The sequence below is a fragment of the Phasianus colchicus genome, chromosome 1 (assembly GCF_987193195.1).
Source record: "Phasianus colchicus chromosome 1, bPhaCol1.hap1.1, whole genome shotgun sequence".
NCBI lineage: Eukaryota > Metazoa > Chordata > Aves > Galliformes > Phasianidae > Phasianus > Phasianus colchicus.
This window is the reverse complement of record NC_143436.1, coordinates 47,389,416-47,406,976: the sequence shown is the minus strand read 5'-3', so window position 1 is coordinate 47,406,976 and position 17,561 is coordinate 47,389,416. Positions and strand designations below refer to the sequence as shown.

Sequence of the window (17,561 nt, the reverse complement as noted above, 5' to 3'; positions counted from 1 at the left end):
AGGTCTGTACAAGCTAGCTAGAGTAGATGCATCTCTACCCTGAACCTCACATGACATGTTCCAAGACATTAGTTTGCCTTTGTTCATTTTTTCCTACATGTTGTATTTAACACTGTTGCTTACCTGCAAAAGTAATTTTGATGTGATATGAAAAGCAGCATTACATTCATATTGTCAGTAAAAACACAGAAAAAGAATATAAAGACAATAAAATAGACAGCATTTCCCCTCCCTCCCTCCTCCTCTGTAAAAAACAAAACAAAACAAAAACAAACATTCAAGAATTAAAATTCTTTCATATTGCCTGGATCATCTTTATTGAATGTTGTACATACTTACAATACAAAACATTATTATTTTTTTCTATCAAATTTTTTCTCTTTGTATTTCTGCCAGCAGTACTCTAATTATACTGACCCGTATTCAATAGCACCTTAGAAACAGTGGAATTTCAAGTTAAAAAAGAGGAAAAAAAACCCATTGATTGTCAAAAACAGGAAAATATTAAGAATGTGTATTAAATCTTCTGAAATGCACACAAAAAAGCTACTAAAACTGAAAATTTCATTATTCTGTATCAGGTGATACACCCTTGTTAACGTACCTTTTACAATCAAGTATTTAGATGATGTGCTCTACTGCCAACTACAAAAAAATGAAAATCATGGCACTAATGTTTGTGCAGTCACTCTTCATAGTTAAAAGGCAGTTTACTAGAACAAGGCTTACTGGCATCTAAGAAAAATTGTTAACCAGTTGTTCACAAAAGATATGCCAAGTACAACTAGTACAAAACATCAAAGATTCCACCCTCTACAGAATCTATAAATAGATTATAAAAAACAAACGGTAATAAAAATCACATTACCAGGAAAAAGATCCCTGTATGAAGAACCCAATGTTAACAAAGCTAACAATAAAATGTCTTCATAGTATAAACTGAATGCTAATTTTGAAACTAAAAAACACCAATTTGCACCCTCTAATATTTTTCAGTATAAACCTTTTAAAGCATTTCCACTGTCAGTTTAACTGGTTAGCTGTATCCATCATTTGAATGGACACATGGCACAACCTCTTCCACTTCAATTCCAATATCTCTTCAGATTTTGCCTTGAGAAAACAAGACTCAAGATGTTCCCCTTAATAAGAATAGCTCACATGCATCATTTCTCTCCTTATCATTTTTATCTCCACAAGGTTAGAAGTGTGAAGATTCTTGGGGCAAGAGGGAAGCAATGTTGCTGTAAACTGAACGGCCACTTGATTTGTTTTGAACTTCAAGCAGCAGTATAGCTAGCTTCTTTTTTCAAATGGAGGATGTCCCTGATTCTTTCCATTCTGTACTAAATGAAAAACCTTTCATCATAGTAAAAAAAAAAAAAAAAAAATTGTATCTCACAGTTTAGTTCATAACAAGAGCGCGTTTAGCCATCACCCCTTGCACAAAATACATCACTGATCTGTTATATTCCTATTATTTTTTCACTGCTGTTAATTATTAATTTCTCCTAATTTGCAAATCTTAATAAAATTTCATTATGAAATCAGAAGCAATATACTCAAGATGCAAATCAGGAGTTACATATTATAATAATGCTTATCAAATGCAAGTTAATTCGCAAAAACGTGCAGAAATACACATAAATATTTATGAAAACATTGTGAATACAATACTGAAATATAATTCACAGTTTAAGGAGAGATAAAAATTTAGCACAGTCTTGTTTCCAGCTCAAAAAATGAGCTCAATGATCTCTGCAGTGTTCAGCCCATTAATCACAACTTCTGTAATACATAAAGAATACCAAGATTATCAACAGTCACGTACACTTCAAAATTAGGGGACACGTGTATTGACTTGAGGTTTGTTCCATTCGTGTAGAAGGTTTGCAAGGATTCTCCAGTAGTCACATCCCACCACTATAAAATATAACCACATAGTTTAAGTGAGCAAGTATGTCTTTCAAGGCAGAATATTCACTTTCAATTTTTTCATAAATAGAAATTCAGAACTTTGTTGTCTTAAATAAGCAAATAAATGCAGTAGGACATAGAGCATTTTCATGTTCATTATGAATGCAGCTGCAGCTGAAATTGAGTGGATATTAAGGCAAACAGAAATGACTGGAATCTTTAATATTAAAGATATCAATGAAGTGCTTTGTTAATAAAGATCTGAAGTTCCCAACTCTATCTTGAACAAGACCATATATGGAGTTCAAAAACAAACTCCATCTTAGATATATTTTCAAAGAGTTTTCAAATTGGAGAAGAAATTTGAAGTGCCAGACAAACACAATGACGAAGCAGTCTTAAGTAAAAAATATCAGCCTTGTTTATTTTAAGTGGTTTGGGTTTTCCTAGAATTATCAGCATTTTGGGTTTTCATTAGGTATGTTAGATTTTTTAAATTATTTTAAGGCTTACCTTAAGATAGCCTCCAGATGACACAAGCATTTTACTGTCAGGAGAAAATGAGAGGTCTGTTACCCAACCACCATGTGTTGGTTCTCCTTCATCCACAGTAACTGAGGAGCAGAAGTGAAGTAATTCACCTGTTAAAATGTCCCAAATCTGAGAGAAAGAAAACATTATGTGTGTAAGTAAACGTAAGAAAAGCTGAAATATATTTTTCCATATTAGAGGAAAAAAAGCCTTTTAAAATAATCATTCAATTGGAAGTGACAGAATAACCCCAAAAAAGCACTCCCCTCCTATGACTGTAGTATATAGAAAGGATTTAATCACTTGTGGAATTTGCAGTAGAATGATCAGCAAATTCTGTGAATCATAGTTCCAAAGCATTCATAAACCTATGGAACCCAGGAAAATAAATCTATCAGTATGGTTACAAATTACTGTCACCATGTATTAATGTGGCAAGGTATCTTGGCAATCTTCAACTGATATTCTCTACAATGCTAATTAAATAGACATGCAGAACAGAAGCTATGAGAACTCCTCAGTATGAGAACTGACTATCAACTGAATTATAAAATAAACAACAAGGTTAAAGCAGTACCCTTATATCTCCTTTGTCATCTCCAGTGGCCAGTAATTTGTTACTAGGAGAGAAAGCAGAGCACCGCACACAGGCTTCATGACCTTTCAACTCATGAAGAACAGATGAACTTTCAAAGCTCCATATCTATATGAAAAACACAGGAAAGTGAAAACAAGCTCAAAAGCAATTATAACTTTACCCTTTCTTTCTTAAAAAAAAAAAAAAACATTAGCATTGAAAACCACAAATCACTTCTTTATATATATATATGCTTAAAGGCTTCTTTCCTCGTGTATGGACTACACTGTATGTACTCTGCTTTCACTTTCTGAATCACACAAGAATGCATTTGTTACAACTTATGGAATCAGGTGTGTTTTTTCCTTGGAATACACTCTTTAAAGCAACTCATTCATGTATAAAGAACTTCACAAAATTGTCCCTAGAATTCATGGTTCAATTTAGGACTATATTTTAAAAAAGCTAATGGTGCAGGCCCAGAATGTTTAGCAGTTTAGAGCCTTTTAGAGCCTTGCTTCTAAACAAAAATATTACCAACAACATGGATAATACTTTCATGCAAAGTTTCAGAATTTTTTCTTAACTTTGGTTTCCCAATTAGAACATTAAGCTATAATAAATCAATAGAGAGAACTAAACAAAACATTCTTCACAGACTCGTGCATTAAATGTGTGTTTTATTCATATAGAGGTCACCAGGACAGCCTGAAGTTATACCCAGATCAATTCTGAATGTATGTAAAGCATGTTCACAGATATAGGAATTTTAATACTAGAAACAAAAAAGGATTAGTTAAATAATCACTAGTTATCTCATAATGAAAAATACAGCAAAAATATCAGACCAAACAAGTTATCACAATTATTTTTGTACATAAAGTAACCAACCTTTGCAGTTTTGTCAGCAGAAGTAGATGAAAACCTACTACCATCAGGTGAGACAGCACAAGAAAGAACAGCACCTCTATGGCAAGCAAAATCTTTTTCTGTTATTCCAGTGGTGATATTCCAAACCTATGGAACAGAATTAGCCTGTTTTTCCAGTATAATACTGTTTAAAAAAAAAGTTTTAAAACCTGCATCTGACAAATCAATAAAGGAAATAAAATTCATCTGTGTGGTACTAATATGGCAAACATTTTGCCAAAATACAACATAAATAATAATAAATAAATAGATATTACTACAAATATAAAATGTTAATTTTTGTCTTAAAACAGCATATACTTCCAGATCAGTTCAACCAGGCAAGCGTCCATACAACAGACAGAGCTCACCAAATAGCTTTTCTTATTAAAGAAAGTAAGATGTATTTTATATGATACACAGCCTTTTATTTACCTTAACTGTTCCATCAAATGACCAGGAAAGAAGTTTTGAATTTTCCAGAAATGCAAAGTCTTTGATTGCTTCCTTATGCCCTCTTAGAAACACACACTCGTTCAACTGCCAATTCCATACCTAATTATAAAGATGGAATACATATATATACACACACACACATACATGTATGAGAAACGTGACTTAAAAAGAATTAATTAACTGCTTAATTTTAAACCTGTAGGAATGATAAAAAGTTCTGATGGAGGTGGCAACTTATTAGAAGATGTAATAGTTCAACCTCAGAGATAGTTTACTTTAAAGCATTAACCACTGCAAAATGTGAAAGCAAACTGTTTCCCTGTAATATACACAGAATCTGATTTTTTTCTAAGTGAATTCGGTGCTAAAACACTTGGCAGCCAAAAAAGTCAGTAATACCCTGGAGTGCATTAGCACCAGTAGCCAGTCAAGGGAAGCAATTATTACACACTGCTTTGCACTGGTGCAGCCTCACCTTAAGCACTGTGTGAAGGTTAGCATAAAGAACTAACAGAAAGAATCCAAAGGAGGGCAACACAGATGATGAAGGGTCTACAGGATAAGATATATGAGGAACAACTGAAGTCATTTGGTTTGTTCAACCTAGAGAAAAGGAGCCTACAGTTCCTCACAAGGGGAGCAGAGGGAAAGCACTTGTCTTTGCTTTCTGGTCACAGCAGCAGGGCCCAAGGGAACAAGCATGGAGCTGTGTCAGGGAAGGGTCAGGTTGGGAATTAGGAAAGGGTTCTTTATCAGAGGGTGGTTGGACACTGGCACAGGCTCCCCAGGGCAGTGGGCACAGCCCCAAACTGTTCAAGGAGCAATGGAAAATGCTCTGACAGGAGGTTTGAATTTGGTCTTGTGTGTAGCCCAGAGCTGGACTCAATGATTCTTGTGGTTCCATCCAACTCAGGATATTCTATAATTCTATTAAATTTCTCATAACTCACGTTTAAAATTTTTATATTTATATGTAAGTAGATATATATATTTATAGTTTAATTTATATTTTAAAGCATATTTCAATGAAGTGCCATGTCAGTTGGTGTTTTCATAGCAAAATGACACTATTTTAATTGAACTCTTCACTTAAAATTCAATAAATGACATTTTATCTTACAGAATCTATTAAACTTAAATATAATTTAAATGACAGTGATTTAATTGGTTTTCAAATAGGTTTCCTACATCAAAGAAGGAACAGTAACAAGGCATTCAGATGACAACCGTGACCGCCCACTAGGGGGAGCAGAGGACCTAGGAACAAAAGGAAGACGAACTGGAGAGCTGACTACTACTCCACTGACCATAGTGAAGATGCTCAGGCTAGCTTCAGATCCAGCAGTTTGCACAGAGTTTAAGCAAAACAAATACCGTAACAGAATGCAGCACAGGCTATGTGTACATTAGCAAGGAGGTAGAAGACTGAAACTGGAATAGATTTGCTGAACAAAGCAGGGCTGAGGACCAGCATCCACGTGAGTTTTAGAGGTTTTACTTCAAATCAGCTCAAGTTTGGTCATATTGACTGAATGACTTTAAAGCATGAATTCTAGTTTAGGAATCCTGTCTACATGCAGCACATGCTGTGCAGTGAAACCTGAAGTACTATACTAACGTAAAAAAGACCAGGACGTTCACTTCAAAGTGCATTCCCTGAGGAGCTAAAATGCTACACACCATAATGCTTCTCTATAGCTAATCAATCTTGCCTAGAAGGAGAGCTTATTAATTTGAAACCATGTTAATACAAGCATTCAACTTCTTGCAAGTATCTGTGTTGAGTATTGTACTGGATTTGGTAGACACAGCAGCCCACTCAAAGTCTTTCCCTTACATAATACAGACAAGTCCAAGGCCAGTGCTGAATTGCATCCCAAACTTACATGATCAGGACTGTTATGTTCTAAGAAAATTAGTATTTCTTTTCATCCACCTGAAAGCAGTTGGTTCTATCATGCACAGCATTAGAACTGCCTAATATTTACTATCCTGTGGGATATAAATAAAGGCTACAGTCTCTACAGCCCCTATCTGCCTCTATCTGGTGCTCTAACTTGCTTCATCCTATTTGAGGTCATCCAGAGAAGAAAACAGTAACTTTTTATTTACAGTTTCTTTGCAACAAATTACTTGACATTGCAACACTTGCAAATTAGATAAGTAGGAAAGCATAAATCAAAGCAACAACAGAATCAAGGGTGCCAACTTACCCTAAGGCAATATAAAATCAATTCAAAATGCATGGAACACAGATGGTTCCACATGCATGATATACAGTGGTCATTGACTGAGTTTATGTTAGGTATAATAGGAATGATGTTTTTAACTTATTTTTACAAAAAGGTACAATATAATCTTTTAAAATATCTTCCAAACCTGTATGACTGCATCATGAGCACTCGAAATCAGAGTCTGACAATCAGTGGTAAATCGACAATGCTGCACAGATGTCCTGTAGGCCTCCCGGGACGTCAGAACTTTCCCATCCAACAACTGCAGTACCTTTACAATGAAAAATGCAATAACAGTATTTATTTTACATATTTTATGGAAAGGAAATGGAAATTCTCAACACAAATTCTCTTTAAATATGAAGAGACTGTAAATACATCATTTGCAGCCAATGGACTGAGTATTGTGTCCAGTTCTGGGCTCCCTGGTAAAAAAAAAAAAAAAAAAACAGGGATCTCCTGGAAGGAGAGCAGCAGAGAGCCATGAGATGATAAAGGGCTTGGAGGATCTCCCCTGTGAGGAAAGGTTGGGTGACCTGGGTCTGTTCAGCCTTGAGAAAAGAAGACTCAGAGGGGATCTGATCAATGTCTATAAATATCTGAGGTGTGGGAGGAAAAGGGACGAGGCCAGATTCTTTTCAGCGGTGCATGGCAATAAGACAAGGGGAAATGGCCACAAACTGAAGCACAGGGAGTTCTGCACCAAGGTGCCTAAGAAGTTCTTCACAGTAATGGTGACAGAGCGCTGGAACATGCTGCCCAGGGAGGTTGTGGAGTCTCCTTCTCTGAAGACATTTAACACCCACCTGGACACCAACCTGTACAACCTGCTCTAGGGAGCCTGCATTGCAGGAGGGTTGGACTCAATGATCTCTAGAGGTCCAGACCCTACAATTCTGTGATTTGGTGACAACAAAAAAAATCAGTCCGTGGTAAATGAAATGCAGTGCTGCATTGTTAGTATTACCTTTAAACTACCATCATTTCAGTGTCACTAAAACAAAAATTTTTAAGTACTATACTAAAGAATATTATTGTAGAGAGTCATTAAAATGACACTTCTTTAAAAAGAAAGTTGTTTTCTTATTATTTTCAAGATCAAGTTAAGAGTTTAATACCTTTATTGCTCCATTCTCCTGCCCAAATGCTGCAAATTTAAGATCTTCACTTAAGCAACAGCAGCAAATAAGGGATTCCTGAGGTTCTGTCTGTATGATAATGCTATCTGTATTTCCATTAATGAGCTGCAAGATAGGAAATAAATTAATAAAATATTTTAAAATTTAAACTGAAATAAAATACAATAAAGACCTAAGAATGGTAAGAGAAGAGTTTGCCTGTTTCTAAACTTTTGTTTATCTAGACCAGATACTTTCACAAATCAATTGCTTTGAAGGTCTGCGTAACTATCACTGTAGAACATGGTCTGAATGGGACAAGTTTGCAGACAGAAACACTTCTCAGTCTCAGAAGGCTTTTAAAAGTTTGCATAATCACAGAAAACAGTAAGACAACATATTATTCCTGAATTTCAAAAGCCATATAGTGAGTTCTGAGCTCAAACCTACTTGCTAGTCAGATACTCGTGCCAAATGGAGTGTAAGCATGACTTAATGCTTAACAGCATGTACAGTGCACCAATCTCAACCCAGTGTTGTCCTTACACCAATTCTGATGAGATCTTTAGAATACAATGATTTACAAAAAATCTGTAAGTTAAAAATATCTACCATGTGATGCATTTAAAATGATTGTATAGCACATCAAAAGGTGACTAGGAATGCATTGCTGGGAGACTACAGATCACTAAGGGTAAAACATCACAGTCATAAGAGAAACTACCTTCAGAGATGTGATAGCAGATATACTTCTGAATTACAGGACATGTGCTCAACTACAATTTGACTTTTCAGTCAATTTTTCTTCATGAGCAAAGGTGAAAAATCTATTCTGTTACTAGGCAAAGTTCCTAGACTTAAAATTTTACAATATATTAAGAATCATCTGCTACGGATTCAACTGTTGAAAGTCATGGACAGGCAGTGCTTTGTTTCCTACTGAGATTTACAGATAAATTCAAATATACTAATACATTGAGAAATACAGCTTACTTGAATATGCTTCTGATTGTAAATTGCTAAAATCATGACTTCACCATTGTGAAATACAACATCCAGTTCACTTTTTAGCACAGCATCAGAAGACTTGCACACCTTGTTTGTTTCCCAAATCTGTTGAAGAACAGAGTGTTCCATTAGTTTTAAAGGACAAGATAAAAAACTTGCTGACTACCTTTAAACCAAAGTCTTATAAAATCTGCAAGTAACACTGACTTTAAAACAGTGAAAATTATCCTGCAATTTTTATTTATTAGGCAAAGAAAGTTGTGCAATTGCTACAGCACAAATTCTATTACAGTAAAAGCCAAGTATAGATTTCTATACTTCGATTGCTTTCAAAATTTCAAGAATGTAAGTGTTAGCTTGGAGAGAAGGAACTGTTACTTCTACATTGTAGGTCTATTTTCACAGTTTTTAATGAGGCATTACTACTATAAGAGTCTGTCCTAAATATCCTAGATATCCAAATATCTAACAGTGAAAGGCATATCAATACTGCTAGCTTACAAAAGAACCATCAAAACAGTTCCCAGTTTTTAATTTAGATAAAATCTAAAAATTACCATTACTCTTGAATTGCCACTGGACCTAAAAATTATTTATCTATACAGTAAATAAAGAAAATAGGCAGCTCATTCTACTGTATACAGAAATAACTTTATATGTTTATATAATACAAAGCTAAATACTTACTATAACCATACTGCTAAATACTTTATATTATATATAAATATATAATTTTATAAGGACAATTTTAACAAAGAATTTAGCTTTATATGCACACAGTATCAGCTTTAAAAAAAAAAAAAAAAAAAGAGTAATCTTACCCTTATTGTCTGGTCCTCAGAAGATGTCAGAAATAAAGATCCATCTGAGGAAAATGTCACACAGTGAACCCAGCTCATATGTCCTCTGCAATCTGCTACTTTTGACAAGGATTTAATATTCCATAACTGCAGCAGAAATATGAAAGAACTCAAATGAATTTAGATTGTATTTCAAGCAAAACTGAAAAGAAGTATATTTAATTACTATCTCTACTAGCATTTTCTCACTTCTCACTCTCAAACTATCACAGTAAAAAGAACTGTGCCTGTTGATGACAATTTGATGGTCAGTGACATGGAAACAGAAGCCTCTTTGATAACGGTAAGTTTAAAAGATGTGAGAGCAATTACAAAAAAACCAACTCACTCATTATGAAAATACAAACTGAGCTGACCAAGTAGGTTGCAAAAAAAAAAAAAGAAAACAAAGAAAAAAACAGAAAACCCAAATACTTGTACATGCTTAGTTAGCCATGATAGTCCCAAAGTTATTTCAGCTCTTGTATTCCTTTTTCACAAACTGCCACATCCTGCAGCAGCATACAGGAGAAGGTATTTTGTTTGCCTGTTTTGAGCTAAGTGATGGGAAGGTGTATACTCCAAAGACTGACAATAATCACATCATCACATGATAACTTCAAATAAGTACAGTGGCCTAGTGATTTTATTTAAAGCTGAGTTCTGCTTTCTAAGAAGGATGTCTAATCTCAAAACACTATTTCCCAATTCCTATTTTACATCTTAGAGGTAAACAAAAATTATAAAGAACAAAGCATATTGAAAAGCTGTTAAAATTGCCACTTTGTTTTATCTCTCCCTACACAAAACCATGACAAATGTAACATTTTTAATTACTCTTTCCTGGTATATTGTAGCAATAAAGAAATCACTTACCTCAACAGAACAATGAGACAAAGCAACTGCTACTAACTCATCCCCAGCACAGAAGTCACAATATTGGATTGTACTGTGATGACTTATGATGACTTGTGTTAACAGATTACATGTTGTAACATCAAAAAGCTGTGAAGGCAATTACAATATTTAGCACACAGCTGGAATGACTTTACCACAGACATAGTTTAAATACTCAACAATACACATCTTTTAATTTAGAAGGTATTTCTCTCATTCATCATGTTTATCACCTGCGTGTTTTTTACTAAACACACACTTAAAAACAGGCACTTTATGTCTGAAAAATCTAGGTAGATTATAATTTAATAATCATTCATAAATTCTACTCAGATAGCAAAATACTACGCCTCTAGAGAATTATTAACATGAGATACTCACCAAAAGCTTATTTTTGGCTACCACCAAAATTGCATCACTACTTCTGGACCAAGAGCAACATTTTACTAAAACCTCCACATCATCTTGCTGCTCATCTGCATTCCTGAAGAATTCTTTTATCTCAATAGTTTTCAGTTCATTTGCTGAATGCACATCCCAAAGCTTCAAGAAAAAATAAAGGAAATACATGAAACCTCTCTTTACAGAATACAACAGGGGAGAACCACTTCCCAATCTCTTTCAGGAAAGGAAGTGAGGAAAACAACAAGCAAGCCCAGATGGTGTCTTGACTTCTACTTAACAACAGAATAAAGACAAAAATAATCTGTTCTGCAACTCTATTAAATAAAGTCCACTCATAACAAGAAATCTGGTACATTGAACACATGTAGTTTGTACCCCTGTTTCATTGAGGCACCTGTCAGAGAGCTACTGAATATTTCTGTTTCCTCTACCACAATTTTTCTTCTGAATGACAACAGATACTACAACCTCTCTTTCCTGACATAGCAGCTCCATAGAATTGTATCAGTGTTTTAAGAAATAGCATAGTTCTGTTGCAGCCAAAGGCAATAATAAACAATGCTTGTGTTCTAAGCAAAAACATAACTAAACTACCTCAGTACATAAATCACTTTTATTGCTTATGGCTATTGCTGATTCCATTTCAGATGACAGACCTTTTAGCTATTCTAGAAGGTTTTTTTGCCATTGTTTTCATTATTATTTCTGTTCAAACAAATTTCAAAACACCCCCCATGTCAGTTCTCTTAACTATATATATTTTTTAATGGTGAAAAGGACTCAAAATGAGACTCAGTAGGATTTATTTAAAACTGTAGCCACTCAATTCTCCTTCTGGAACTTTTCCAAGTCTTGCATTAAAAGTGGGAACAACACTCAAATGTTTCAGGGTTTAATTCATGAAAGCCGACCACACAAACACAAAATTATCTCACTTGTATTTTGTATTTTATACCCCCCAAGAATCATTAAAGCAGGCAGTTGATTTAAAAAGTAAGATGCGTACCTTCACTGTTCCATCTGTTGAGCAGCTAGCAATATAGTCATCACTTGGTGAAAATCTACAGTGACTGACAGCGTTTACATGACCAAACATCGTATTCCTACAATACCTATCCTTCAAATTCCAAAGCTGCATGAGAAATAAATATATAAATACCATTAAATTCATGAATTATTCACAGATTGTTTACGTTCTTCACAAAACCACGGCGGCAACCAAATTCTCAAAAATGTTTCTTAGTTTTGCCCACGTGCTCACAGACTTCAAGCTATGCCTGAAGTTCCTCCACTATTTACTTCCATGTGCTAGCTTGCCAGAAAATGACTCTCATGACTATTATACAACACTTTCTGTACAGTGAATACAAGAACCACAAATAGCACAAAGTTACCAGACTGAGGATTAAACTTCATCTAGCTTCTTTCCATCCTTTCAACCTCCTTTCAACCTCGTCTTTCTAGGCCTACAGTGCATACTGCCTTTCTCTTACCAGATTTTTCACTTGACTGCTCAGAGAGAACTCAAAGCAGGAACAGTTACCTGCACAGTATTCTCTAAAAAAGAAAAAAAATCAGGTCTGATTTTTATTTTACTGTTCTATTCTATTCCTGGACATACTGTGAATTTGCTGTGAAATTACACCCTTACCCGCAGCCAGATCTTCCTTTATTCTTCCATTTCCCCCCCCTCTCCTCAGATATTTCAGTTACATGGCTTTTCTGCTCTGAGTACACATACTGCCTCATAATCTGAATACAACCAGATGGCTAACCTGACAAATCTTTTGTTTTGATTATGTTATTTTGTTGGCTTCCACTTTAGTTTCTTTATTATGCCCAATAAATGTAATAAGAAAATACATCTGCTCCACTTCCATTACATTAATTATTCATTCATTTTATCATTTGGCATCCAGTTTTGTATTGTTTGTGGCTGTTCTTTGTTTGTTTGTTTATTTTCCTGCTCCACTGGTCTTTAATCACATATTCCAGTCCCAGCTCTCCCACCCCTATTCCATCCCCTAGAAATCTTTACCTTTGTGCCCAGCCAATCTGCTTACTTTTCAACGTAAGTATAAATATTCCTTCTGTTCTGACCTGTCAGTATTCTTGATCTGTTTCTGTCTCTCTTCTACCAGGCTCATTATAAACCTTAATTTACAGGGTTTGAAGCATATTTCTACAACAATTATTACTCTGTTTTGATTATTCCCATACTGCTTATCACAATCTTTTCAACTTACTTTGATGAAAGTGTCATCTGAGCAGGTGGCTAAAAGATACTGACCCCTTCTGTTATTGAACTGGCAGCAATTGACCTGCTCTGTGTGTTCTTCATATACGTACAAACACCTGCCTGTTCTTGAATTCCAGATCTAGAAAGAGTTGAAGGATAAAAACCTATTTTAAATAAATTCAATGTACTTAATAAAAAAATTAAATCTGTAAACCATTTAGGAATACAAATAAAGCCCTAAAAATGCTCTTAATAACACATCAAAAATGCTTGGATGAGAAAGGGAAAACGTATATTTATATCTATTAACACACAGCTGTGATTTCAGATTGTTTCTACTTGAGTAGCAGAGACGCAGATACATATATTTTTCAAAACAAGAACTGGAACATGGTATTTACAGTCAAAGGTTCTTATAACAAGGTGTCTGCAACCAAATAAAACCACTTTACTCTTTTCAAAATTCAGTTTCAGGCTACTATTAATTATACAAAATTTCACAGCTAGTTTTGAACAATTTAAATATCAAATGGATGAGGCGAATCATAGTTTAGATTAAAATCCGAGAAAGATTAGAATATTAGATTTTGTTGCAGTTCTGAAGAATGAAAAATAACAAATTTTTCTCAGAAAATGCTATATAAGAAAAAGATTTATGCATAAATTAACTTTACGTTACAAACAGGACTGGACTCATGCATTGTGTTCTACATAAGAAAAACCATTTGATAATATAAATAAATTAAGTTGTAATTGTGTATGCATGATGTTAACATAAGATGCTAAACGTAACAAGTATGAGATATTTTGCTTTTAAAGTAGTGAATTATCCACATAAGGCTTAAGAGAATTAATAAAAACCCTTAGTCTTAAGAATCTACTCTCCCTGAGTTGGTTAAAACTGAAATCTGAATTATGATGCAGCAAAACAAACACACAAGAAGTCTACTCTCCGTTTCCTTACCTTCACTTTTTTATCAGCTGAACAAGTAGCTACATATTTATCATCCGCAGAAAAAGTGCAGCAAAGTATTTCATCATCATGAGCACTTATCTCCAGCAATCTCTCTCCACTTTCTGCTTTAAACACCTGAAGAAATACAATGAGGAATGAAATCATCTAGCTGGCATACAATTTCAAAACATCCGACACAAGTCAAAGATTGCTTTCTCTCAAAGAGCCACCTTAGCTAAGCTCTTCATAAAACTGCTTGCATATTGAAAGCCTTTATAATTTCAAGGAAATTAACATGAGAACATTTAATTTGAACTTCAAATCTATAAAGGTGATAGAAATTATTATGGAAATACTGAAAACTAATTTTAAAAATCTGTATGCATTACATGTTTCATTAATGACTCTCTATAACCTTTAAGCCTAAAGCTAGACCTTCTACCACATGAGACTTTTGTACTCCTTAAGGCTAAATACATGTACTTTCTTATTCTCCTTTACGAATAACTTCACCATACAATAACTTATTAACAATAACTGCACTGTTATTACAAGTACAAATTCCAGGTTGATATATATGATATTCTTCTGTTGAAAGGAAGAATTTTAGCAGCGATTGATCATTAAATAAAGGTGCTAGGAGTCTCTTTTGAGCTGGTTGCAGGGAAGGAAAGGATGGCAGGGAAGAAGCACTGCACATTAATCACTTTCCTAAAATTCTGGGATTTATCTTAATAATGGTGAAACGTACCCTTTCCATCTCAAGGGTAAACAACCTTCAGCTGTTCTAACAAATCACAATTTTCTCTTTCAGCAACATTCAAGATGCTACAGTTGTGAAATCCCTATTTTTCCTATCTTTTCTCATCAAATGGGAATAACAGTGACAATGAAATAGTTGGTATTTGTTCAAATAAAAGCAACAAAGCAAAAGGAGATCTACATCCACAGTAAATTCTGCAGAATATCTGCTCTTAATCTAGCAATCATTTTTTCTGATTCCACTAAAACAGTCTTAAAATCTGAAAACATTAGTTTTATTTTGATGTCACTGTTAGGAAAAACATGACTAAGTTCAAAAATTAAACAATGAAAAGTGATTGTTAATTTTCCTATTATTTCTTCTAGTTTAAATACTGGAAAAAAAAATATCTTCTTGTGATAGAAAGTCAAGAGAAAAACAAGAAATCAGCAGTCCCAGTAATGAAGCCATGAAGTACAGAAGCCCAGCACAGTAACTTCAGCACAGCATAAAATTAGCACATCCACCAAGCATCTCCTTAAGTGGGTGGATGCCATGACCATAACAGTGTAGAAGCCAGCAAATAAAAGAAAGTAACAAACACCACCACATTAAATAGCCAAATGAACAGCAACTAAGGACCATTAATACTTTTACTTTAGAACTGAACTTAGCAAGCATCTAAAACAATACCAAAGGCTTGCAGAAAAGTTATTCTTTACCCTTACCTTTGGCTGTCTGGAATATGGATACTTTACCAGGTTAGTGGCTGGCTGATTGCTAGTTTTCTTGAGAGCTGTCTGGCTTCCCTCCAGGCAGACTGCTGGCAAATTTTTATTAGTCACTTTCCTCTCTGTCTCCCCATATTCACTTTGTACCTTTTTCCAATCTACCACTTCCAGGGCTCATTTTTCTGCCCAGATTTCTTTACGTTGCATGAGAAAATTTAGCAGTTTAGCACCAAACATCCATTAAAACCCCATGGAAAATGTAAACCACTAACTAACACGTCTCACTAACTAACACGACTCACTGTTTTTCAGTACTGTAGATGGGAAATACAATTTCTGCAAGTGAATGTGAAACATGCTGGGATGCACTACTTAAGCCTTAAGCTTTTTTGTATCATTAAAAGGTATCTCATATTCTTTTACATGGCATCATAGTATGGTTATTGAACTACAAAATAATACTTACTAGCCTAAACATGTTTACGTAACACCCTTTCAATCTCGTCTCCGTTATATTCTAGATCTCTAAGATCTTCATAGCAAAAGGAAAGCAATAGCACCACTAACAAACATTATCAGAATAGTATACAGCATTACACTTCACTTATGCATAGGTAGGTATTTTTACCTGAAGTGTTTTATCAGCTCCGCATGATGCTATTCTTTGTCTATCCCTAGAAAAGCAGGCATGGTAAACTGCATCTCTATGCGGACGAACAACCAGACGGGAAAGGTTTTTCAAGGATTTTTTATTTCTGCAGGAGAAAATAGCTCATTTGAGAGGAGTATGATTTCTATGATTTCCTAGCATTTTTTATTATTCAAAATTCTCTTTAAAAAGATAATAGTTGTTCATATACCTTGTGCAGCAGGCTTTCAGCCTTCACGCAAAATAAGGGAAACCAATTCCTACATTCACTTAGAATTTATGTTGCTTCCGACAGCTAAAAGCTTAGAGACCAAGAATGATACTATGTGCATAAGAAACTAATGTGCTACCTCATGTGCACAGCCACTGTACAGCAAAACAGTCTTCCTAATAATGTCTTAATGAGCTGGTATCTGTCGTGTCCAAATAGACTTCTTTCTGAAGCCGTGATCTCCTATGTGCTCTCTTTCAAGTTTGTATCACACACATAATATTTACACTACAATTCTCCCTTTTCTAAAAAAGTATATAGAGAAGTTTCAAATTACCATATTTTCACCTTTGTGTAGATACTTAAAATGAATGTTCATTGAGTAGAGAAGTAAATATATTTCTTCATTTCTATGAAATTATTACTAACTCGTAGTTTTAAATGTCCAGTTTTTCTTTCATTCGTTCCTGAAAATTATTTCACTTTCTTTTCCCATGAAAAACACAGCACTTCTTATATTACCCATTAATGTGTTCAGTTGTATATGTGACAATTTTATTGAATCAAGGGATAAACATATCAGCAGATGAATTACTGCTACTTACATCCATTCCAAGTAAAATGTTCCCGTTTCTCTTTGAGCCCGCAGCTTGGCTTGTTGATACACCTCTGATGTCTCTGGTTGGCAAAGACCCAGCTGGGTGATGTCAGGAAAAGGCTGTCGTCCAAGAAGGTGCCCATTTAAAGACAGAAATTCCTGAAAATTCTCACGTATGATGCTATCCTATGTACAGAGCAGATAATGTTTGGTAATTAGTGAAGTGGATATGTTTTCTAAGCGCCCTTTGTTTTTTAATTTTCTATATAGGAACTATTCTTACAGAAGCATTTAGTTCTCTTTAGTTCTATTAGCAAGTACATATCATAGACTGAAATATTTTGCAATTTTATTCAGAAAAAGAGTATTATCCTTACTTTTCAAATAAGGATATTGGAAGCAATGATTTATCCAATTAGCAGTCAATGTTAAATATCAGTAGGACTATTCCAAGAGGCCAACAAGATTCTAAGCCTCCCAAGAAAGGGACTACCATCTGCATCCACCATTAATTGTCACAGAACCACAGATTCTCACCACTGAGT

At 34.6% G+C, this 17,561-nt stretch overlaps 1 protein-coding gene across 1 annotated transcript in view; it reads right to left on the bottom strand.

Moving 5' to 3' along the window:
• Positions 1–298: 298 nt before the first annotated feature.
• The window catches only part of APAF1 (apoptotic peptidase activating factor 1), a 26,685-nt gene continuing 9,422 nt past the window's right edge, over positions 299–17,561 (bottom strand). Inside the window, exons 12-27 of the mRNA XM_031600401.2 lie at positions 17,024–17,202; positions 16,187–16,313; positions 14,095–14,220; positions 13,138–13,269; positions 11,898–12,023; positions 10,868–11,029; positions 10,466–10,594; positions 9,572–9,697; positions 8,736–8,855; positions 7,743–7,868; positions 6,770–6,895; positions 4,370–4,489; positions 3,917–4,042; positions 3,026–3,151; positions 2,431–2,577; positions 299–1,923 (exon numbers count right to left, since the gene is read on the bottom strand). Of these exons, the coding sequence (XP_031456261.2) occupies positions 1,780–1,923; positions 2,431–2,577; positions 3,026–3,151; positions 3,917–4,042; positions 4,370–4,489; positions 6,770–6,895; positions 7,743–7,868; positions 8,736–8,855; positions 9,572–9,697; positions 10,466–10,594; positions 10,868–11,029; positions 11,898–12,023; positions 13,138–13,269; positions 14,095–14,220; positions 16,187–16,313; positions 17,024–17,202 (2,142 nt within the window). The 3' untranslated portion in view covers positions 299–1,779. The remainder of the gene's footprint in view (positions 1,924–2,430; positions 2,578–3,025; positions 3,152–3,916; positions 4,043–4,369; positions 4,490–6,769; positions 6,896–7,742; positions 7,869–8,735; positions 8,856–9,571; positions 9,698–10,465; positions 10,595–10,867; positions 11,030–11,897; positions 12,024–13,137; positions 13,270–14,094; positions 14,221–16,186; positions 16,314–17,023; positions 17,203–17,561) is intronic.